The sequence below is a fragment of the Meles meles genome, chromosome 13, assembly GCF_922984935.1.
Source record: "Meles meles chromosome 13, mMelMel3.1 paternal haplotype, whole genome shotgun sequence".
NCBI lineage: Eukaryota > Metazoa > Chordata > Mammalia > Carnivora > Mustelidae > Meles > Meles meles.
The window spans coordinates 60,823,659-60,847,013 of record NC_060078.1 but is presented as its reverse complement, the minus strand read 5'-3'; the positions used below and the strand labels follow the sequence as shown (position 1 = coordinate 60,847,013).

At 41.6% G+C, this 23,355-nt stretch overlaps 1 protein-coding gene and 2 pseudogenes across 5 annotated transcripts in view; 2 read left to right on the top strand and 1 right to left on the bottom strand.

Moving 5' to 3' along the window:
• LOC123955543 overlaps positions 1–7,323 on the bottom strand; it is a 34,692-nt pseudogene extending 27,369 nt beyond the window's left edge.
• ARMH3 (armadillo like helical domain containing 3) overlaps positions 1–23,355 on the top strand; it is a 182,846-nt gene that overhangs the window by 136,933 nt on the left and 22,558 nt on the right. For all 5 annotated transcript variants that reach the window (XM_046027652.1, XM_046027653.1, XM_046027654.1 and 2 more), the window contains exon 24: positions 10,620–10,698. In XM_046027652.1, the coding sequence (XP_045883608.1) occupies positions 10,620–10,698 (79 nt within the window). The remainder of the gene's footprint in view (positions 1–10,619; positions 10,699–23,355) is intronic.
• LOC123955542 lies at positions 17,802–23,308 on the top strand (annotated as a pseudogene).

Sequence of the window (23,355 nt, the reverse complement as noted above, 5' to 3'; positions counted from 1 at the left end):
CCTGCTTTTTCCGAGCTGACAAGAAGGGTGAAGCTCTCCGTCACAGTGGGCAGGCAAACAGACAGGGCCAAGTGATGCCGCATGTCGGTGGTTAGCACCTGCAGGCTCAGAGCTGACAGTGCACTGTAATAAGATTCATCTCTGTTCACTTAACTGATGTGGGCTTTATGGTAAATGTTCACTTGCTTAATTACTTTGGCAGACTTGCTGATTGCCTTTCCTGAGGAGTTCTAAAAGGTCCCCCTGGGATGAAACATAAACCTCTTTCCATGTCTTTTAATTTCATTCTTTACTTGGAGTACTTGAACACCAGTGTGTGATCCATATGGCCACCATTCCCTCTCTCCTATTCGTGAACATCAGACCACTCCTTACTAGAATGGTGTCCTTATGGCCGACACTGGACTACTCAGAAATCTTGACGACCTTCTTTCTCCTTTGTCCACAGGCGCTTCCCCAATCCTCCTTCCCCGCCGCTGAGGTATATGCACAGCTCTCCTAACTTAGTTAGGGATCCATGTGCCTCTTTTTCTCTAACTAGTATAGGGTCCACAGAATATTTCCCTCTCCCTTCAATCTAGCAGCATGTGATCCTCTAAAACAATTTCCCTGTTTTTGACGTGATAGAAAAAGAAGCCTAAGTTAGTCAGTTGCAGATTTTGTTATTTTTTGGGGTTTTTAAAAGATTTTATTTATTTACTCGACACAGAAAGAAATCACAAGTAGGCAGAGAGACAGGCAGAGAGAGAGAGAGAGGGAGCCATGCTCCCTGCTGAGCAGAGAGCCCAATGTGGGGCTCTATTCTAGGACCCTGACATCATGACCTAAGCCGAAAGCAAGAGGCCTAACCCACTGAGCCACCCAGGCGCCCCGATCGTGGGGGTTTTTTTTGTCCTCCTGTTTACTGCTTTTCCATGCTTAAAAGTTAAATATCTTATTGAGACGCCTGGCTGGCTGAGTTGGTGGAATATATGACTCTTGATCTTGAGAAGTGAGTTCAAACCACATTGGTGTAGAGATTACTTAAAAATAAAATCTTTTAAAAAAGTTAAATATAGTATAATAAATTGATTAATTGGGCTAATGGGAATGATATGTAATTAAAATACTTCAGGCTTTTGACTCATGACAGGTTTTTAAAAGTTCTTGAGTCACATTCAAGGGATTGGAACTTTCACCATTAACTATAATTAGTTCACCATTAATTAGAATTAGATCACTTCTTGCGGTTTTGAGCTGATCCCCACTGCCTCAGAAGCCTTTCCAGGCATGTATTTGGATTTTCTAATGTCCTGGGGTGCCTGGGTGGCTCAGTTGGCTAAGCATCTATTTTCAGCTCAGGTCATGATCCCAAGGTCCTGGGATCCAGCCCCAGGTCTGGCTCCCTGCTTGGTGGGGATCCTGCTTCTCCCTCTCCTACCCACTTGCGCTCTCTGTCACTCTCTTGCTCTCTCAAATAAGTAAATAAAATCTTTTAAAAAAAAAAAAAAAGGATTTTCTTATGTCCTGAAGTGAGACAGAAGCTCTAATAGCCCTTTCACATGACTTATTTTGTTCTTCTATATTTACGAGATGTTTCTGAGAGTGTAGAGGGGCCTTACCTCTGGAGATAGGAAATCCAGGGCTAAAGTAATTGTAAAGGCTATCAAGGGTTTGCATTCTGTATCCCCTGGAACTGCCAGCAACTCCTGGCCTGTAGCTAGAGATGGTGTAAGGGAATCTGTAGCACAGAGCAATGGGATCTGAGCAGAGATTGTCTAATCTTGGAGGTGTTTTGATCCTAGGAAAATTTAGGCACCTCTGTTCATTTATTGAGAGAAAGGTTTAATAAACAGTAGACATTCCTAAGGGGAATGGATTAAGTGAGGTCTTTTATAGAAATGTAGATGGTCCATTTTACTTATGTAGTTCCTTCAACTCCTGTGGTTTGTTCTTCTCCATTTACATTCATTGTGATTGTAGAAACAGTGGAAAAATGTCAGGCTGGTATGTAATGCAAGAAGGAATTCCATTCCTCTCTTACAACAGAGCTAGAGGAGATAATTTAGCCAAAGTGTAAAGCCCATGGCATCTTACTTGGCTTAAATCTATGGTTTGGGGCCATAGTAACTAGAAATTAGCACATTTTTCAAGCAAAGTAGCTATGACCAATTGCTTAACTTCCAGCAGGTGATGAGGTGGAAACCTACATTGAGCAAAGTCATGCATCAAGGTAGAAAAGCCCAAACTGCCAAAATGCGTAGTCATGCACACAGCTTCAGAAAATGAGGCAACTGCACCTCAGGCCGTGTGCATGTACATTTCGTACACATTAACTCCTTGTTTCCCTCCAGTTAATGAATTTTGAACCTTCATTTGTTCAGTGCCGAGACTGGACGAAAATGTAGTCTGGTAGGTGAATAAGTTATCTAGTATGACACATGTGTTTTTCACCTAGAAATCAAGAGAAATGCTGAACTCATATCATTCCTTAGGTTGAACTGTGAGGGTTACTATAGTGTAGTCAATGACACACCTTTTCTGTTCCACTCCCTTCAACTAATAAATTTGTGAACACAAATAAATCAAGTTCTCTTTAGTAATAAAGTAGACCAATTTACATAGTTGGATCTTTGGGCAAGTCAAGCAGCTAGATGCAATGGCCAGTAGCACATCCTTCCTGATGGTTGCCAAAATGCCTTCTCCAGTAAGGTTGAAATGAACCCATGTTTATGTCTCTGGTCCTGAAATGAGTGGCCACAGGAGCAGCAGTATAAGAAAGGGGATAATTGGTATGAAAGGTAAAGCCTAGCATGTAGGGGATGAGGGGAACAACCCTAACAGGCCAGTTGCTAAAGTTTTGACTAGATAGTTTCAAAGTGAAAAGGTTAGAAGGTATTCTTATTTGAGGTTTTATTTTGCTTAATGTTAATCAGCAGAGTCTCTGAGGCTTGTAATGCACTGCTGTTAACAGGCATCAAGGGAAATTGTTTTTTTTGTTGTTGTTGTTGTTGAATTGGATGGGCTAAAGATTCATTGACTCCATGAGGAAGGAAGCTTATTACTGCATGAAATGGAGTATGTGAGGCAATTCTGAAGGTGAAAAGAAAGGCTAGTTTAAAATTAAATAACTCGGGGTGCCTGGCTGGCTCAGTTGGAAGAGTGTGAGATGCTTGATTTTGGGGTCGTGAGTTCGAGCCCCACCTTAGGTGTAGAGATTATTTTAAAATAAAATAGATAAACTTTTAAATAACTCAACCCCAGAGGAACCATTTTATCTGCTGCCACATACCACTCAGTCCTACCTTTACCCCTTCTCAGAAGCCAGTCTCTTACCTGTATGTTTAAAGATTTCCCAGGTAGAAGCAATTATAAATATGATTTTCTTGTCTTTAATCCCAGCTATCTGAGAATAAACTCTATAGTATATTATATCTGGACTGCTTTTTTAGGTCTTGGAGAGGGGAAGCTGCTTGTATTAAAAAAGAAAAAAGTTCCATTTCGGTCAAGTTAGATGGTATATATAGGAAAACACAGAGGAAAGCTTTGCAAAGGCAATCCAGTAACATGAAAAAACTAATACTAGAGCTCCTGGTGTCTTGTGCAAGGTCATACAGTCTAGAAGTGGAAGAATCCGGATTTTAACTTGGATCCACTGCCCGGAAAGCCTTGCTTTTCGTATTATACATACCATGTTGTTCAGGGAAGCTGAGATATTTTAACTGGACCTTTAAGGGAAAAGTAAGACTTAGCTTTATGGGAGTAAAGAAAATAGCATTCCATGTGAAGAAAATCATGTAAGTAAAGCATGATGTCCAGGTGTACGTGTTTAGCAAGTATTTGAAAATACAGGACTATAGTTCTTAGGAGGTTGGGGCTTGAGATACAGATTTATTTTTATCAGGCTTCAGATATGTACCCATAATCAGACTCTTTAAATCTGGTAGCCTTATAGGAGTAATTTTAGAGTGAAACTTTTAAGAATATTCCCAGTGTGTACCATCTTGAGTGTACCAGTTATGTTTCTTACTTCTTGGAATAAGAGCTACAGAAACTTTTCCTATAAACAGCCTTTGCCTGTTTTTCTCCTTTCTGCCTGAAGGATTTACAAAACAGCTTTTGGAGATAGGCTGCTTCCTTCAAATAGCTCAGTAAGGAAACAATCACCATGTTCTGGGCTTCTGGGTGAAACTATTATTTATTTATTGTTTCATAAAAGACCCTTAGATGCTTTTGTCTGTGGGAGATAGCTGGTACTGTGAGAATTTGCATCTTTGGAGGATTTGCTTTAGATTCCCTCTGGATATTGGAAAGAGTCTCCATTTCCTATTAATCTACATTTCTACATTGTTAAGGTAACATTCTTCTGTATTTCTTGGGTAAGTTGGGCATTAACTATGTGTCTCAGCCATCATCCACCCAGCACTAGGGAAAAGAAAGCTGCTTTGCAGAGTCATGAGTCAGAGAGAATAAGTTAAAAATGGACCAAGAAATCCCTAGCCAGTTTGTGGCTCAGCCTTGCTATTCCATCTGTCCACTTCATTTTGCTTCAGTTTGTGTAAGTGACCCCTGTCTTTGGCAATCAGAAGTTGGCAGTTGCGTTAGAGGGTGGCCCAGATTCTTGCCCTTAAAGGTGCTTTGGGTACAGAGCTATCTCTCTGTAGCTGGTTTTAGCAGTTTACCTTTACTATGACATTGTCCGTTTCTCTTATCTTTCCCTTTTGGGACTTCCTAATTCACTGGTATTAGAAGACCCAGTAACAGAGTATAACACACTCCCCCAGTCCTTCCTTACCCCTCCCCATCCCAAACAAACAAAAACGTCGGCTTACTTTTAGAAAATATTAGATTAATAAGAAATGGCAGAAAGCTTTTCTGTAGCCTCCTGGTAAGACTTGAGGAAGAGAAAGCTTTACTGTCTTCAGGGACAACTTTAGTTCCTTCTTGGAAGGATAGCTGTTCATGTCTGAGCCACCTCTTCTCTTGGGATGGGGATAAAACATTTTTATTGTTATTTTCATACCTTTGAAAGTATGAAAACATACTTTTTTAGCTGGTGATCGTGGATATCCTTCCTTGTGGTGAGACTGAACAAAAACCTTCTTAGACTTTGATTTATTCATTTAGTTTGAAAACTTGAAATCTCTTAGTATGCCAGGTGTTTTGCTAAAGTCTTAGGAATATATTGGTGAGCAAAATAAATTTGGTCCCTGTTCTCACAGAGCATTTAGTTCAGTTTGAATAAAGCTGGAGGGGGGAATAAAAAAGCTGGAAGTTTGATTAGAAATTATATTCCCTTTCTCCACAAAGTTGGATTTCCAGACTCCTTTCCCTTTCCTTGGGCCTTACTTCTTTAAATCTTCTTCCTGCTTTTTCTTTGGTCACTTCTACTTTTGGTACCCTAAGAAATCATTGCTTAACTCAAGGTCACAAAGATTTACGTGTTCTTCTAAGATTTTTACATTTTAGATCTGTGATCCATTCTGTTAATTTTTGTGTGTGGTGTGGGGTAGGGGATTAACTTCAGTCTTTTGTGTGTAGATACCTGGTTTTGCCAGCACTATTTCTTGACTAGACTATCCTTTTCCCATTTATCTTGCCACTATGTCAAAGGGACATCTTTTTTGGTCATCTTTGTCGTATTTTAATTTTTTCATAATGGCTATGATTTCTCATTCTTTGCCCATTCAAACCTTCCTCTTCTTCCTACTCCTCTTCCTCCTTTTAAGTCCCCTTTTCTAAAATACTTTTCATCATAAAAGCTTTTGGCTGGCATAAACTGGGTTTTGTTTAAATACCTGGAAGGCTGAAAATTAGATGAAAATCAACCTTAAGATGCAAATGAAGGGAAAAACAAACATCTCTTTCTTAGCCAGTATGTTGCTGCCCATCCTACTATTTTTCAGATATTGTCTTTCTTCAGTGTGTGTGTGTCTTCACTATGGCACAAGCCACCTAGAAACCCCTGCAAGATCCTCATTTATTGAAGTCTCTGTTTCTCCCTTAGTAAAGGCTAAAGGGCCTGGCACACTCTGCCTAGGAAACTGGTCACCCATGTAGCTACATTTGTGGTGTTTGTGATTGGAACTTTGAGGCATAGAAACCTCAGGATCCTCTTCTAGGAAGGAAGGAAATAATAACCCACAATATAAAGGGTTTAAAGAGAGGAAGTCCACCTGCAGAATAAGAAGCAGACTTTATCCACTCTACTACTTTGCTAAAGATGGACTCTGGTTTGGAGTCTGCTTTGCCCAAATGGCCAGGGTCCTGTGGAGAGTAGATTATCTATATGTTAGTCTTCTCAATTGTCAGAACAAAGTATGCTAGAATAGGTGGCTTAAAAAACAAATGTTCGTTTTGTCACAATTCTGGAGGCCAGAAGTCCCAGATCAGGGTTCAGCAGGGTCAATTTCTGGTAAGGACTTTCTTCTGCTTAGTTGACAGCTGCCTACTGCCTTGTGTCCTCACATGGTGGAGGGAAGGATGGAAGTGAGAGAAATTGCCATTTCTTCCTTGCTGGAACACTCAAGTTTTAGACTTAAGCATTAGATAGTTGCTACCTGTTAGATTTTGATCTGTAAAAGGAAAGAGAGCTAGTGTTCGAATCTTTGAGGAACACCCCCCCCCAAAAAAAAAAAGTTCAGAAGAGATGGTAGTAAATCCTTTTGGAGATGATATCAGTGGGAAGGGAAGCCTAAAGAAAAGAGAGGCTTCTCATCTATAAATCTAGTGTGTCATCTTTTTCCCACTAGCATAAATCCTATTCTAGGACCTGGCCAGATGGGGCAGTGTGGAATCACAACCCAGGTGAGCCCTATAACCGGCTGCAGACTTCCTGGGGAAGGAGCAGCTAAGTATTTCAGTCACTGCAAAGGCATGTGTTACTCAGTGTGGGCGGACTTAGCCTGGTTTCAGTGTTTTGTCATCTCTTTGCTATCTCAGAACAAATTTCCATTTCAACGATATGAGGTCCCAAGAACTTTAATAGGAAGCTTCCAAGCCCTCTCTGAAATTCCTTGCTGAAGAGCCTAGAAGGAGAACAGCCAGTATCAGACAATTTTTCTTACCTCTTAGGCTTAGAGCCCTGCATGTGCCACCTCTGGTAGATCAGATTAGTACTCAGATTTTTAACTGTCCCAAAGAAACAGCAAGAAAAATAAAGCAGAGGCATATACTCTGTGCCCTTTGCGGGTACTGGGTTAGAGACTGCTAACTGGGTTTAGACTGTTCCATCTGGCTTTAATTACCTGCTGAGACCTGAGGCTCTGGGATGGGAGTGTCACAGGGGAGGTTGGAGGATGATTTTATCCTTATTCCAAATTCCCAGAGTGGCATATCTTTCATGCCCTCAGGATGAATATGCTCAAACAATATCAGCATATATGCCCTGCCAACATAGACCATCTGTAGATCCAAGTGACACTTGACAGGTACAACTTTGAGAAGGGAAGGAAATAAATATACTTTTTGAGGAGAATACTTTCCAGGCTTTTCCTTTCTCTCCCTCATTCCATTTCTTCTCCCTTCCTTCCTCTTCCCCTTCCCTCTCCTGTCTTCTTTCCATTTCTCCTTTCTCTTCTCCTTCTTTTTTTGCTTCCATGCTTTCTTTGCTCATGCAAGAATTCCTTGGGTAGAAAGGGAACAGAATTGTATCATCCCCATCACTTTCATTCCCAGGGATTATTTCATTGTCCAGACCTCACCAGCTTCACTGGGTTGCCACCTGGGCCCACATGGCTGCTACTCACCCACTCAGACAGACATGAAGATACTTTGGAGTTCTCCGTTCTCCAAACTTAGGCAAGCAAAAACAAACAACCCAGGGCGCCTGGGTGGCTCAATGGGTTAAAGCCTCTGCCTTTGGCTCAGGTCATGATCCCAGGGTCCAGGGATTGAGCCCCACATCGGGAATCTCTGCTCAGCGGGGAGCCTGCTTCCTCCCTCCCTCTCTCTCTCTCTCTCTCTGCCTACTTGTGATCTCTGTATAATAAATAAATAAAATCTTAAAAAAAAAAAAAAAAACAACCCTAGCTCAGTTGAGTCAGAATTTTTTTAAAACATTTTTTCAAAAAAATTTTACTAAGAAGTTTAAGGAAAACCCAAAAGAAAAAACCATTATAAAACCATGAGATGAATGTATTACAGAGTTCAGATTCTTCTTCCTAAAATAACTAAGATCTAGTCATAGATAGATTTGATTACTCTATTTCATTTTCTTGATCTGTCACTCTTAGATGCTAGACCCTATGACTCATACTCTCTACTGAGTTAACTTGAACTTGGTACTGCTGCTGGGTTTGGGAGGATTTTCAGTTCCTCTCTAAACCTCCTCCCCCTGTCTTACTGGGTTTAAGCTCCAGGTTTTCCTTTCTGCTCCTGGACTGTTGTCATCCCTGCCAATACTCTCAAACCTCACCTTCTGAATGAGAAAAATATTTGACCCCTACTTGGTCCAAATCCTTTCCCACTTTGGGTTTAGACCAAATTACAGTCTTAACTTGCAGATAACATCTCTACCCTTCTTGGTATTCTCTGAAAAAAATAAGTTACCAGAATTCTCCTCTGTTCCTGACCCATTACTGTCCCGTTTGATGTGTTCATTCATTGAATATTTATTGAGTACCAGCTGTGTGCCAGGCACTGTGCTAGATATTTGACATTGCTTTATTATATAAATGTTGCAAGAATCCTCTAAGATGTAGTCACTCTTTCGACAAACACTTATTTTATGCCTACAATGTACTATTCCTGGGTACTGTACTAAGTGCTAAGGTAGGTGTTATTCCCACTTTTTCCCTCTGAGACATGTAGCTTCCTAAAAATCCAAAATAACAAATGGTCAAACCATGATTTTTTTTGAAGTCTGACTTATACTTTTATACCCATATTAAATGGTTCAAGAGTTTTATACTATCAATGTTATATTAAAAGAGAACAATGATTTCTGTTGCACTACCACATTCATATGGGTGCATGTACACACATACTTTTTTTTTTTTTAAGATTTTATTTATTTGACAGAGAGATCACAAGTAGACAGAGAGGCAGGCAGAGAGAGAGAGAGGGAAGCAGGCTCGCTGCTGAGCAGAGAGCCCGATGCGGGACTCAGTCCCAGGACCCTGAGATCATGACCTGAGCCGAAGGCAGCGGCTTAACCCACTGAGCCACCCAGGCACCCCACACATACGTTTTAATAAGCTTTTAACTTTGGAATAATTTTAGAATTACAGAAAAAGTGCAACAACAGTACACAGAATTCTTATGTGCCCCTTGACCAGGTTTCTTCCATCTTACATTACCAAGGTACAGTTATTCATCACCAAGAAACTGGCAAGTGACACAGTCCTATTACCTAAGCTCCATATTTTATTTGGATTTTGCCAGTTTATTTTCTCTTTCTGGTCCAGAGTCCAATTCAGGGTATCACGTGCATTTAGGTGTCATATCTCCCCAGTATCTTCTGGTCTGTGACAATTTCTCAAGTACAGTTTTTCATGACCTTGACAGTGTTAAGGAGTACTGGCCAGGTATTTTATAGAATGCCCCCAACTGGCTTTGTCGCATGTTTTTCTCATGATGAGACAGGTTGTGGGTTTGGGGAAGTGTATAACAGAGGTGAAGATCATAAGATCATACCAGGGGTAACATGACAGCTACATGAATCACTGGCCATGTTTATGTCCATCATTTGACTAATAAGGTAGCATTTGCCAAGATTTTTTACTGTAAAGTTACTATTTTCCCTTTGACTATTCTTTGGAAATAAGTCACTAAGTCTGTCCTACCTTCCGTGGGAATGGGAACCAAGTTCCACCTCTTAAAGGGGAGAGTACCTACACATATTATTTGGAATTATTCTGTTAGGAAGATTTTTCTCTTCTCCCCATTTATTTAATCTATTTTATATCAATGTGGACTTACGATAAACTCTGATCTGAAACCTGTGCTTTTTCTACTGCGCTAGACAAGAAATGACAAGGACCTACATATACACCAAAAACATGGGTTTCAGGGAACTTTATTTCAGATTTCAGAGATTTTTAAAGAACTAGATTTGATAAGACTTGGTGACCTTGAGTGTGAGGGTGATGGCGAGGAAGTGTTTGAAAATGACACTCATATTTTGGTTTGAATGGCTGGAAATAAAATTTTGCCTTGAAATTATTAACTAACAAGTATGAAGATTGGTTCTAGGCTTTGACAAAACTCAGATTTCTCAAAGATTGTATTTAGCCTATGTAATGGTCCAGCTTTACTGAGTGCCCTGTTCTCCCAAGTCAGAGCAGAGCAAACAACTTTTCTTTCTGACTGAAACAGCAGGGCCCCCTAGTGGACAGACCCCTGGGTCCTGTTTCTTGCCTGAAGGATGCTCTGTTTTTTTGTTTGGTTGAGATTTCCCCCTCCCCTAGTTCATTTGCAGAGCAGAGACATTTGATTCTACTCTTGGTCTAAAAAATTGTAAACACTTCTTACTTCAGAGTTCTCAGGTTCATCCCCATGTTCAATAAAAAGATGGTTAGCTTCTGACAATCACTCCTATGCACTCATACTCTAAACTAGAGGGTACTTGATACTTGTTTTTTACTCATTTATCTGCTTCTTCTATCTGATGCCATATTAATGTTAATTATTTTTTTCAGAGCCATCATCAATCACTTTAACCCCAAAATTGAATCCTATGCTGCTGTGAATCACATATCCCAACTGTCAGAGGAGCAGGTAAGCCAGTACCCTCCCCAGAGTGACCCTAATAAGTTGTGGCTGGGATCAAGCAGTTGTCCTCTCTTTGATAGCAGAAGTATTCTGTGACTGAGCTGGTAGCAGGAACCAGGCTTCTAAGAGCAATTACTAAGCGATTTGTTGATAGTACTTTAAATAGAGGGATGGCTTCTACTTTTGTGCCGTTGGAAGCGTTCATTTAATTATATAGAAGATATGTAGGTGAAAATTTAGTGAATTATTATTTTAGAGTGGGTGATAGGCATTTCTTTTTTTAATTTTAGGCAGAGAGTCATTTTGATATTTAAAAATAAGAAATGAGAACTTAGAAATGGATAAAACTGCCAATTAGAAAAACTCTGAGTTCAGCTTAATTTGATGCTGTTTGGTGTGTTAAAATATAAGCCCTCATTGGGGCAGATTTTCCTTAGTAATTGAGTTCTGTTTGCCTTGAGCAATTATTTCTGAGGTTTTTCTGTGCTGTGGACTGAGCTGGAGATGCAGATAGCATTAGTGTTTGTTTTCCTTGAGTCTGGCCTGATTTCCCCTTCTCCCAAAGTGCCTGCACTCAGCTCTGCATTATATAAAAGTACAGATGGGGCATTAGCGTGGCATGGGATTGAACTTGATGTTTCAGAGTGAGACTCTTGAGTCCTGTTTTTAAAAGCACAAAATGAGACATTCTATTCACACAATCTCCTTTCTTCCCCCCGCCCACCCCCCAGCTTCCAAGATGGAGGGCCAAGGTAGTCATGAGTTGAAAGCCCAGGTGTAAGTTCCAAACCAAAAAAAAACACACTCCCCCCCCCCCTTTTTTTTTTTGCCAGTGTATCAGTATAACCCTTCTCTGAGTCCTTTGCTGGTACAGCCAGCCAGCTCTGGTGTGAACCTGTGTTCCAGTGTTTCTAAAAGCTCCTCAGCTCACTCAGTGAGGCAGCAGGCAGCCTTTTTCCTAACAGACAGGCTTCTCAGCATTCCCACCAGTGGCTCTTTCCTCAGCCAGATGGATAGGACTCTATTAGACTATCAGTTGTTCCCTTTGACATATTTGTTCTCTTTTGTGAGGCCAGCTGTGAGATTTCCATCCTCTTATTTAAACTGCTTTTATAAATGGCTTTCATTTTCTTTTTTCATGAGTACTGTTCTTTGATGCCACTGCTCTCTGTGAGGTGCTTCAGGATGCTACCTTCTTGGACCAGTTCAGATCAGTTTACTATGTCATTTTTATGCAAAAGAATTCAACATCTTGAGTTTTGTATGGTGGAAGAAAGGGTGACTTTCCTACCACAGTGAGCTCTGGTTAGTCTAAAAGCTTTAAAAAAAAAAAAAAAAAAAAGGGCACATTTTCCCTGTGAGCCACGTGCAGTATTCACCCCCCAGCAGCTTGGGAAGGTCAGGCTGAAATCTCTTTACAGCAGTAGCAGCCACAGACCAATAATAAAAATCCATTCTGGCGCATGAGGCAATCTGGAAAAGGATGATTAGTAAACACGTGTCCTCACCCTCCTCCAACTTCTCTCAAAGTTAAATGAAGTGATGAAAGTCTCAGAAAGAGTCCACAAGCCAGAGATGAGGCGATTTGTGTGGGGAGAGAGAGTATACAGCCCTATTCAAGAGTGGGGAAAGGATAGCAGCTCTCAAAGGAATAAATAGTTATATGCCTGCTGTTTACAAGGTATGGTGCTGGATAGTGGGGATAGTGGTGAATAATCTAAGTGTAGTCCTTATGTCATGGAGTTTTTGTTCACTTGCTATCTCTCTTAGCAATCCTTTTCACTTAGGGAGTGGGAAAGGGTGATACTATTCTGGGACCCTTTTCAAAACTGCCCTCAAAATAGTTGTTACTTCTCTTCCCTAACTGACTTTGAAGGGCGCTGAATGACAGCATTGCAGTGCACTTGGTTTTATTCTCAGCACTATCGGATTAGAAGTATTTGACTGCCTTGATAATCTCCAACATGTGTTGCAGCACTTCTCTCCCTTCACTTATGAATATCAGTGCTAATATCACTTAATGTTAAGTGTATAAACAGCTTCCTAAAGAGCTGGCTTTGGGATCCAGCAGGGCCCTGCAGTTGTTAGCCTCAAACTAAGTCCAAAGAAAAAATCAGGAACTCAATCCCCAAGTAGACCCTAACGTACTCCTAAAATAAAACCTAAAGACCATGGATAGGTGTTAACTAGAATTTATAGCACTTTGTAAAATAGCAGACAAGAGAAGACTCTTGCTAGATCTGCCTGCCTAGCCTGCCATTTTGTTCTGGCAAGAGATTTGTGAATTTTTTAGTTCTGACAACACCCAGACACATCCCAGCCTCTGTCTGAGGCATTTCAAGGTGATGTTTGTAAATTCATTATTACTTAATAAATAAAGCCCATTCTCTCGCACTGGAGCTGTTTTTCAGATTTCCAGAGACACATGACATTTTTCGGTTACTTCTCATTGTCTTTCTTCATGGAGGACAAAGCCCTTGAAACAGTCAGTACCCTCAGTGTAACTGAATGGTTGTGCATTATGTAATATAATAAACTGCATGCATTTTTTATATTTTATACACAGCTGTAACATTTGTCCAAGGTTGATTGTGAAGCTTGTTCATTTTGACTCCTTTTTTTGTGTGTCTGGTAAAATATACATAAAATTTATCATTTTAACCATTTTCCAATGTATAGTTCAGTATAGTTAAGTATATTCACGTCATTGTGCAACCATCACTGCTATACATCTCCAGAACTTTTTCATTATTCCATACTGAAAGCCTATGCTCATTAAACAATAACTACACATTCCCTCCCCCCTCTTGAAGGTAACCACTGTTGTACTTTCTGTCTCTCTATATATGTCCTTTTTTTTCCCCCTTAAATAGAGCCCATATTGGGGAGCCAGGCTGGCTTAGTGGGAGGAACATGTAACTCTTGATCTTGGGATTGGAGGTTTGAGTCCCACACTGACAAACAAGTGAATAAAATCGTTAAAAAAAAAAAAGAAAGAAAACACATTTCACTATAGTAAAGTTTTAATGGAATAAATAATTTTAGATGTTATGCAAAATGAAAGAAAATATTTTTAAAAAGGGGAGCTTGGGTGGTTCAGTCAGTGAAACATCTGACTTTAGCTCAGGTCATGATCTCAGGGCCCTGGGATCCAGCCCTGCATGGTGCTACATGCTCAGCAAGGAGTCTGCTTGTCCCTCTCTCCCTCCCTACCTCCTGTGTGTGCACACGTTCATTCTCTCTCTCATACAAATAAATGACATGCTGATTTATGTCAGCTCTTAATTTCCTAATAGGTAAGAGAGGGCTTCATGGTAGAACTTTATAGAAGATTCTCTAGAGCCCTGAGTATTTAGAGTACATAGTCACAATTTAGGACTCAAGTCAAAACCTTCTCTGATCAAGTATTATATGGTTTCACTTATTTGTGGAGCATAACAAATGACATGGAGGACATTGGGAGATGGAGAGGAGAAGGAAGTTGAGGGAAATTGGAAGGGGAGGCGAACCATAAGAGACTATGGACTCTGAAAGACAACCTGAGGGTTTTAAAGGGGCGGGGGTGGGAGGTTGGGGGAACCAGGTGGTGGGTAATAGGGAGGGCACGTATTGCATGGAGCACTGGGTGTTGTGCAAAAACAATGAATACTGTTACGCTGAAAAAATAAATTAATTAAAAGAAAAAAAAGTAGGAGAAAAAAAAAAAAACCTTCTCTGAGCACCTGATTCCTTAAGCTTTTAGTCACATTGATGACCAATTTTGTGACCTTGAAATATCCCGTTGGAAAACAAATAAATGATTAGCCCACCTTTCTTTTTTTCTTAAGATTTTATTGGGGTGCCTGGGTGGCTCAGTGGGTTAAGGCCTTGGCTCAGGTCATGATCCCGGGGTCCTGGGATCAAGCCCGACATCAGGCTCTCTGCTCAACAAGGAGCCTGCTTCCCTTCCTCTCTCTCTGCCTGCCTCTCTACCTACTTGTGATCTCTGTCTGTCAAATACATAAATAAAATCTTTTTTAAAAATGCTATTTAAGGGGCGCCTGGGTGGCTCAGTGGGTTAAGCCGCTGCCTTCGGCTCAGGTCATGATCTCAGGGTCCTGGGATCGAGTCCCGCATCGGGCTTTCTGCTCAGCGGGGAGCCTGCTTCCCTCTCTCTCTCTCTGCCTGCCTCTCTATCTGCTTGTGATCTCTCTCTGTCAAATAAATAAATAAAATATTTTTTTAAAAAATGCTATTTAAAAAAAAAGATTTTATTTATTTATTAGCGAGAGAGAGAAGGTGCAGAAGGTGCAGAGGGAGAGGGAGAAGCAGACTCTCTGCTGAGCAGGGAGCCTGAGGAGGGCCTCTGTCCCCAGACCCTGAGATCATGAGTTCAGCTGAAGGCAGACGCTTAAGGGACTGAGCCACTGAGGCAACCTGCATTCTTGCTTTCTTTAGCCTTCCTTCAGCTATCAGTATTTAGCATTTAGTGCCTGCTGTGTGCTTCAGATCGTGCTAGCCATTTGAGGAATACAGAAATACGATAAATGGTCTTTGTTCTCAGAAGATGGAATAAATTCAAGAGATGGCTTACAGCTTATTGATAGCTGACCAGTACTAGCAGTAGGATCTGTGAGCTCCTGTTAGAGGAAGATCTCTGTAGGTCGTGGTGGTCAAGAAATGCCATATGGAGGAAAGAATTGGGTGGACCTTCAAAGAGCAGGGATAGGGAAGCCTGCCCCTCCCTCTCCCTCTCCCTCTGCCTGCCCCTTCCTTCTCTCTCTCTCTCAATCTCTCTCTCTCAAATAAATAAATAAAATCTTTGGGAAGAAAAAAAAAAGAACAACAGTCCAGTCATTTAATTTGTCATCACAACTTCCATAATCCCTACTGTACTGACGCTAATCTCTGTTCTAATTGTACTGCCTTTGATTCAATTCGTAAGTGTTCATCAAAGGTCTAATATGAACTAGCCTCAGTGCTAGGCATGTGATGAGACCTAAAGGGCAAACCAAGCTTTTAAAAAAAATGTTGGTAAAAAAACACAGAGCAAAATTTACCACCGTAACCATTTATTTTTAAGTGTACAGTACGGAAGTGTTGATGTGTGCTTGTTGTTGCACAATTGATCTCTAGAACTGTTTCATCTTGCAAAACTAAAGCCCTATTGTTGAACAACTTACCTTTCCCCCTTCGTCCTCACCCTGGCAACCACCATTCTAACATCCTTTTCTAGGAGTGGGCAAACTTCTTTGAAACTGATGTACCTTTCAGGCAAGTGGCTCAGGAGCCGGCTAAAAATTTCTCTACATACAGACTTAGGAATTTTCCAGGAGTACCACAAGCTGGTCTACTGGCATCCCCATATGTCACAGAACCATAGGACAGGACATAGTAACCCTCCCCCCATTATCTCTTTAAGTCTCGACTCTCACTAGGGCTTTGCATTTTTGAATCAGAGGAGGCATGTATAATGTTTTATCTTACAATAGGTACCTTCAAAAGTATTGTGACAAAGCAAAGAATCTAACTTATTTGTAGGATTAGGTTAAGGTAAATTAGGGAAACAGTGCTTCATATCTGAATGAATAAAAGTTACATTGGAAGCTGCTATGTCTGTCTACTAGTAATCTTTCTAAACCTTTTGATTTTCTCCAGATCCTAAGATAAGAGCCACTACAAATAAATGCTAGGCATTTAGAAATCCTAATGAAACCTAGCTTTATTTTCCCACAGAGGAGTGAGACAGTAATAAGAGAAAAGCCCTAGTCCGTGAGGCAAACATTGTTAGGGACCCTGGGTGGCACCCATTACTTGAGAGCATCTAAGAGGAAGCACAGAAAGATCTCTGGGGAGAGAATCCTAAGAGCTTCAGGGCTTATGAGGAAATGGAGCCTGATGTTTCAGCTTTAGAGTTGGGGGCATTGGTGTGCTAGTGTATGTTGAAGAACTGCTGACGGAGGTGGCGGTTGGGAAGGGGGCTGATTTGTAGCGTTGGGTGTGACTGCTCCCACTGTGGCTACCAGTGTGAAGCCCTGTGGCTCTCACAATGCTTGAAAACTTAACTGTCAGCTCTCCCAGGCCAAGCGTGTATGAGCCAGCGCCATCACATCACTGGTTGTTGAGGATGACTAGGAGAAGGGGCTGTAAAGCTATGAGGCAGGCCTTTCTGAGCAGGGGTGAGTGTACCCTACTTTCCCCCTGGGAACCACTGATAGAAGGTCCTCCCCAGGGTGATTGAGACCTCTGAGCAGCCCACTCTGAGAGCCGCTGTGATGTTTTCTCGTCTTAGAGCAGGGCCTTAACCACCATGCAAAGCAGCCTTGACAGAGACACATGCTGGAGATCTGAGATTTAAGACTCCTGTGATAGCCATGACTCAGTTTCTTGTGCGTGGCATTGTGTTTTTCTACAACAGCCTGTAGTTTTGCACTGCCTCTCTATAACCCGGAGTGATGGTTGCTGTGCGAACTCCTGCTGAGTGCAAGCATGGGATGCAGCATTGGCTTCCTCGTTGCTGTCACTTAGACTCCAGCTTTCAGATGACCTATTTGGCAGAAAAAGTTTGGTATGAGTTGTTTGTTAACTGGACTCACTAAGGCAGGAAAGACAGAGGCAGAGGCAGAGGGATTTTCTTACAAGCTGTTTAACCTCAGAAGTCAACTTTATGTGATATAGAGCATCTTGAGAAGGTCCACATAAGAGTGTGAGCTGATGATGTGCTGCTGGGATGGCCACAGTTTTACTTGGACCAGGAGGTGGGCTGCGCTGCCAGAGAAAGGAGAGATGATATCTTGGATTTTAAGAGGACATAAATAGGTAAAAGGAAAGGAACAGCTAGTAGTTACTGAGCTTGGCAGTTTTACATAGGTTATTTACTTAAGTGTTGTATCAGCTGTTTGGGGTAGGTGCCGTTATCATTTTATAGATGAGGATGCTGAAGAGGCTGAGTCTTGCCCGGGGTCCCACAGCTGCTTGTGCAAAGCCGTAACATGACCATAGGTCTGTCTGACACTGACGTCTGAGCTTCTTCCCTTCATCAGGCTGAGGGATGTGTGACAACCTGAGCTTGCCAGGTATTCTGAAGGAGGAGGAAGGCCAGGGAGAGGAAGGTAGGAGGAAAAGCAAGGATGGTGCAGATAGCAGGGCTCACTCCTGGTGCTTGGGGAAAAGTCCTGGTTTGGGAAGGGACCATTCAGTTGAGGAAGGTAAGTACTAAACAGGGGCTTGAGGAGTTGCCTGCCAAGTAGGCAGAAATGCCTAAGTAGAGGGTCCTGGCACATTATGATAACTTTATAAATGAGGAAAGAGTCTCTTTATTCAATTCCATCAAGCATGTCTGCAAAGTCACTATGAGAAATAAAGCTTTTCCACACACCAAAGAAACATGGTGAGTTTAAAAAAAAAAAAAAAAAAAGAGAGAGAGAGAGAGAGAGAGAAAGAGATTTTATTTAATAGGTAATATAGTTACATGGGTCAAACTCCAAAAGGTGGCACACTGAATTTTAATTGTTTTTAAAGTAGTAGTTTCATTTTGCTAAAACAACAGCAACAAAACAAAGACTCTCGAAATCAATATCCTACAGCCAAGTTAGATGAATGCAGAGGTCACTGGTGAAGAGCTCAGCTTAATATTCCTCTCTGCTGCTGACAGCATTCTCTCTAACTAAATATGAATTTTGAAATGTGCACTACATGAACTTCTGGTCTTCCTGTCAGGCTTCATTGCCAGTGAAGCTTCATTGGCAGTGCACAGAGGAACAGTGTTGCAGCTTGTAGGAATTCCAGTTGTCAGCTTTTCCAGAGGTTACAGGAGACAGCAGCCCTTGCTTTCTTAGTTTAATCTGAGAAGGATCCTTTACTCTAATTATGAGATGAGCATGTACAAGTAGGACTTCCTTCTTTGGTTTGTTTTTTAGCTACCTCCCTCCTTCCAAATAGTTTTGGGAACTTTTATTTTATTTCTACTACAACCTCTTCTTCAGGAAGTAGCTCAAAACTCTATAATGTATGATGGAAAAAGTATGGTTTACCACTCTGCTAACATTAGAAGCCAAAAATGTTGCCATGCAAACATGTGTCTGTTACAGGCTGTGCTAAGTGGAAATGTTTTTGCTAGGTGCCATGACAGCACTTTGACCTTTCACGGTGATACTGTGTGAAGGAAGTTGCAATCTTAAAAATGATCCACTCGGGGCGCCTGGGTGGCTCAGTGGGTTAAGCCGCTGCCTTCGGCTCAGGTCACGATCTCGGGGTCCTGGGATCGAGTCCCGCATCGGGCTCTCTGCTCAGCAGGGAGCCTGCTTCCCTCTCTCTCTCTCTCTGTGCCTGCCTCTCTATCTACTTGTGATCTCTCTCTGTCAAATAAATAAATATAAATAAAAATATTTTTTAAAAAAATGATCCACTCAGCTAGCAGGAAAATTGTGGGTAGCCCCCAACTGGGATTTCTGTTAAAGAATTCTGTCTTTTAGAGAGGGATAGATAAGGCCTGACAGGGAGGCAGACCCCCATGTCACATTGCTGGTGAGCTATGAGCAGAGACAATGTTTTCCTCTCTTCCTCCCTGAGATGTGATGTTTCCAAAGAAAGAAACCTCAGGTGGGGAAGACAGAGACACCTGCCTCTTCGTTTGAGCTGGGAGGAGTGACCTGCCTACAGTAAGCCACGGAGAAGGAGAAGGCCTGATGCGATATTTGTGTCATGATTCTCCCACCCACATTACCTTGGCTGCCTCTTAGTGTGATTGCATGCCTTGCTTGTAGAGGGTAAGGGCCTGGGCACATTGAATCTGTAATTAGTGCAAAGAAAAGCTTCATGAGGGCTGCCTAGGGCTTCAGCCAAATAAAGTCAGAGAGGTGGGGCAACTGCCCAGGGAAATAAAAGAAAGTCACTGTCACCACTCCTTTAACCAGCTGATGGCCTCTCACTAATCACCCACTGTGAGGTTCATTATCTGATCCACCTTGCTGAAGGGCAGAGCCAGTGTCAGATCAATAAATCTCAGGGCAGTGGAAAGCCCTTTAGTAACAGGCTTGAAAGACATGGATGGACTAGGGGAATTGGCCAGCTTACACGGCTTCTGAAATTGAGTTTAGTCCTGAAGTATAGGAGATGAAAATAGAAAGAGAAAATAAAGGGGGAAACGTCTACATATTATATGCAGGATGGCTGTATAGAGGATACAGTTAACCTTTGAAAAAGTATTATCTTTTTTTTTTTTTTTTTTTTTTTTTTTTTTTTGCCTAAGAGATTTGTGTCCACCTTTTGGATGGTAGGTTCCAAACAATTATGTTGGGTGACTGTGCCCTGGAAAGAGATTCAGGTTATCTTGGATTGAAGGTCACTGTAAACACATCAGTGGAGGGAGGGGTCCCCACTCAGTAGAGTCAGATTTTGTTACCAGGTTGTTATTTGTTCTAGTTCCTGTGCTGTTGGCTTGTTTTCATTGTTTCAGCCACTTTGGGCTGAAGTGTTTTGAAAAAGAACCAATTCTTACCTCTTAAGGAAGCTCTTAGAACCTCTCTTGGTCTAAGAATTCTCTACTTCTGAGTGTCTTTGGTAAGTGCAGTAAGACAAGGAAAACATGTCCTAGCCTCAAGTTTCCGAGATTCATTTTTTTCAATGCAAAAGTACAGAAGTATCTGCTGTGTGCCAAGCCAGGGGCTATAAGAATGCAAAATTCATGCCTCCCCTTGAAGACTTCACAGTAGAAGAACCAGCGTCACTGCTTTCTTGCTTAGACTTTTGCCTGTGTGTTCTCCTGTAGACCTCAGGGAATGGATGTGACATGCCCAGAGCCCCGCCTGACCCTTTGTAAACCTGAGATAAAACCTTCCTGTTCTTCTCATAACCTAGAGAAATATTGCCTCAGAAATCTATAAATGGTGGGCCAATGACTTTCTTTTGAAGTGGGTTTCCATAAGGAGAGTCCTGACCGTCTCATATCTTTATCTTTGCCTCATTTTCATTAAAAAGGCAAAATCATGGGCACCTGGGTGGCTCAGTGGGTTAAGCCTCTGCCTTCATTCAGCTCAGGTCATGATCTCAGGGTCCTGGGATCCTGACCCAGGATCAAGACCCGCATTGGCATCGGGCTCTCTGCTCAGCGGGGAGCCTGCCTCCCCCTCTCTCTTTGCTTGCCTCTCTGCCTAGTTGTGATCTGTCAAATAAATAAATACAATCTTAAAGAAAAAAAAAAGGCAAAATCAGGACCATCGTTAGGTTGGTAAAAGCAGGACCTTATAAGCCTCCAAGCTTGGCAAATGATTTGAGTTTGTCAGAAGGTTCAGGTAAGTACAGCCACTTAGAAAAACCTCAGGTGGATAGTGCCCAGCTGAAAATTATGCTAAACACTGTTGGTTGCTACACACAGTCCATTTAAGTTGTCAGGGAGGATTTCCAGGAGTGGAGGAGTAGAAGGGAGGAACACAGTGAGGGGAATCCTTGGCATTGTCAAAATACTGAGAACTCCTAACTCAGAGTTACTTTTCTAATATATCAATCTGAATCATTCTTGGCCCCAACCAAAAATAGAATAGTAAGACCAAAAAAAGACATAAGGTGGGACTCCTGGATGGCTCAGTCATTAAGTGTCTGCCTTCAGCTCAGGTCATGATTCCAGGTGCTGGGATCGAACCCCACATCGGGCTCCATGCTCAGCAGGAAGCCTGCTTCTCCCTATCCCACTCCCCCTGCTTGTGTTCCCTCTCTCACTGCCTCTCGCTCTCTGTCAAATAGATAAATAACATCTTTAAAAAAAAATACATAAGCTTATTCAATGGCCATACATCTTTTTCTTTCTTTTTTTTGTTTTTAAAGATTTAATTATTTATTTATTTGACAGAGAGAGAGAGATCACAAGTAAGCAGAGGCAGGCAGAGAGAGAGAGAGAGAGGAGGAAGCAGGCTCCCTGATGAGCAGAGAGCCCGATACGGGACTTGATCCGAGGACCCTGAGATCATGACCTGAGCCGAAGGCAGGGGCTTAACCCACTGAGCCACCCAGGTGCCCACATCTTTTTTTTAACTAGCCATTATTTACTGAATTTTTAAAAACTTTATTGTATAATTGACATATAATAAGACATAATAAGACACATGTATGCAAATACATATGTCCAACACCCCCACAACATCGAACATTTCCATCACCTAAAAATGTTCTCCTTTAAAGTCAGTCTTCTCTGAGTCTGTGCCCTAAGCAAGCATCCGTGTGTTTTTTGTCACTATAGATTAGATTTGTTTTCTGTAAAATTTTGCATAAATACATATGTGCTCTTTTGTGTCTGAGATTGATCTATGTTGTGACAGTCTTAAATGTTTACTCAAGAGAAATGAAAATATGTCCACCTGGGGCACCTGGGTGCCTCAGTCATTTTAAGCATCTGCCTTTGGCGTAGGTCATGATCCCAGGGTCCTGGGATCGAGCCCCTGTGTCAGGCTCCTGCTCAACAGGGGAGTCTGTTTCTGCCCCCTTTCTCCCTGCTCATGCTCTTGCTCTCTCTCTCTCTCAAATAAATTAATAAAATATTTTTTAAAATATGTCCACCCAAAAACTGTTACATAGATGTTTATAGTAGCATTATTCATAACCCCAAACTAGAAACAAACTAAATGTCTACCAGCAACTGAATAGATAAAAAATATGATACGTCCATATAATGGAATATTATTCAGCCACAGAAAGGAATGAAATACTGATCCCTGCTGCAATAGGGTTGACTCTTAAAAACATATGCTAAGTGAAAGAAGCCACTCACAAAAAGCCAGAAGATCGTATTTATTTGAAATGTTCAGAATAGATACATCTGTAAAGACAGAATAGATTAATGGCTATGCAGGACTAGGGTTGGGAAACAGGATGGGGAATGATTGCTAATGGGTTTTGAGGGGTTCATGAAAATGTTCTAAATTTAGATCATAGTGATAGTTCCACAAATATGTGAATATATTGTACACTTTAAATGAATGAATTTTATGGTGTATAAATTATGTCTCAATAAAGATCTTTAACAAAAAGAAAACCTACCAAACTGTTTTAAAATGTTGTACCATTTCAGGGGCACCTGGGTGGCTCAGTGGGTTAAAGTGTCTGCCTTCGGCTCAGGTCATGATCCCAGGGTCCTGGGATCAAGCCCCCCATCGGGCTCTCTGCTTAGCGGGGAGCCTGCTTCTCCCTCTCTCTTTGCCTGCCTCTCTGCCTGCTTGTGATCCGTGTCTGTCAAATAAATAAATAAATAAATAAATAAAAATCTTAAAAAAAAAAAAAAGCTGTACCAATTCTCATTCCAACTGACAATGAATATGAGTTTTAGCTACTCCATATTCTTCTCACACTTGGAATTGTGTTTTTAATTTTACCCATTATATGGGTATGCAGTGCTATCATTATACTGCGTACTTACAATCACCTTTGTCTTGTTGCATCTGAGAGAGCAAGATAGGTCACCAGCAGCTCTGCTGGAGCCATCCGGGGAATTTGACCAGGGTGCTGCTGCTTGCTGCGTCTGCTCATCCTGACACAGTCTGATCATACTGACACAGTCTGATCTGGAAATACAGCCTATGGCATCAGTATGTGCTGCCAGTATTTTCGCCAGTACTCAAAGGATACAGGCTTCATTAAGTTGGGTTAAGTGGGGGCGCCTGGGTGGCTCAGTGGATTAGGCCGCTGCCTTCGGCT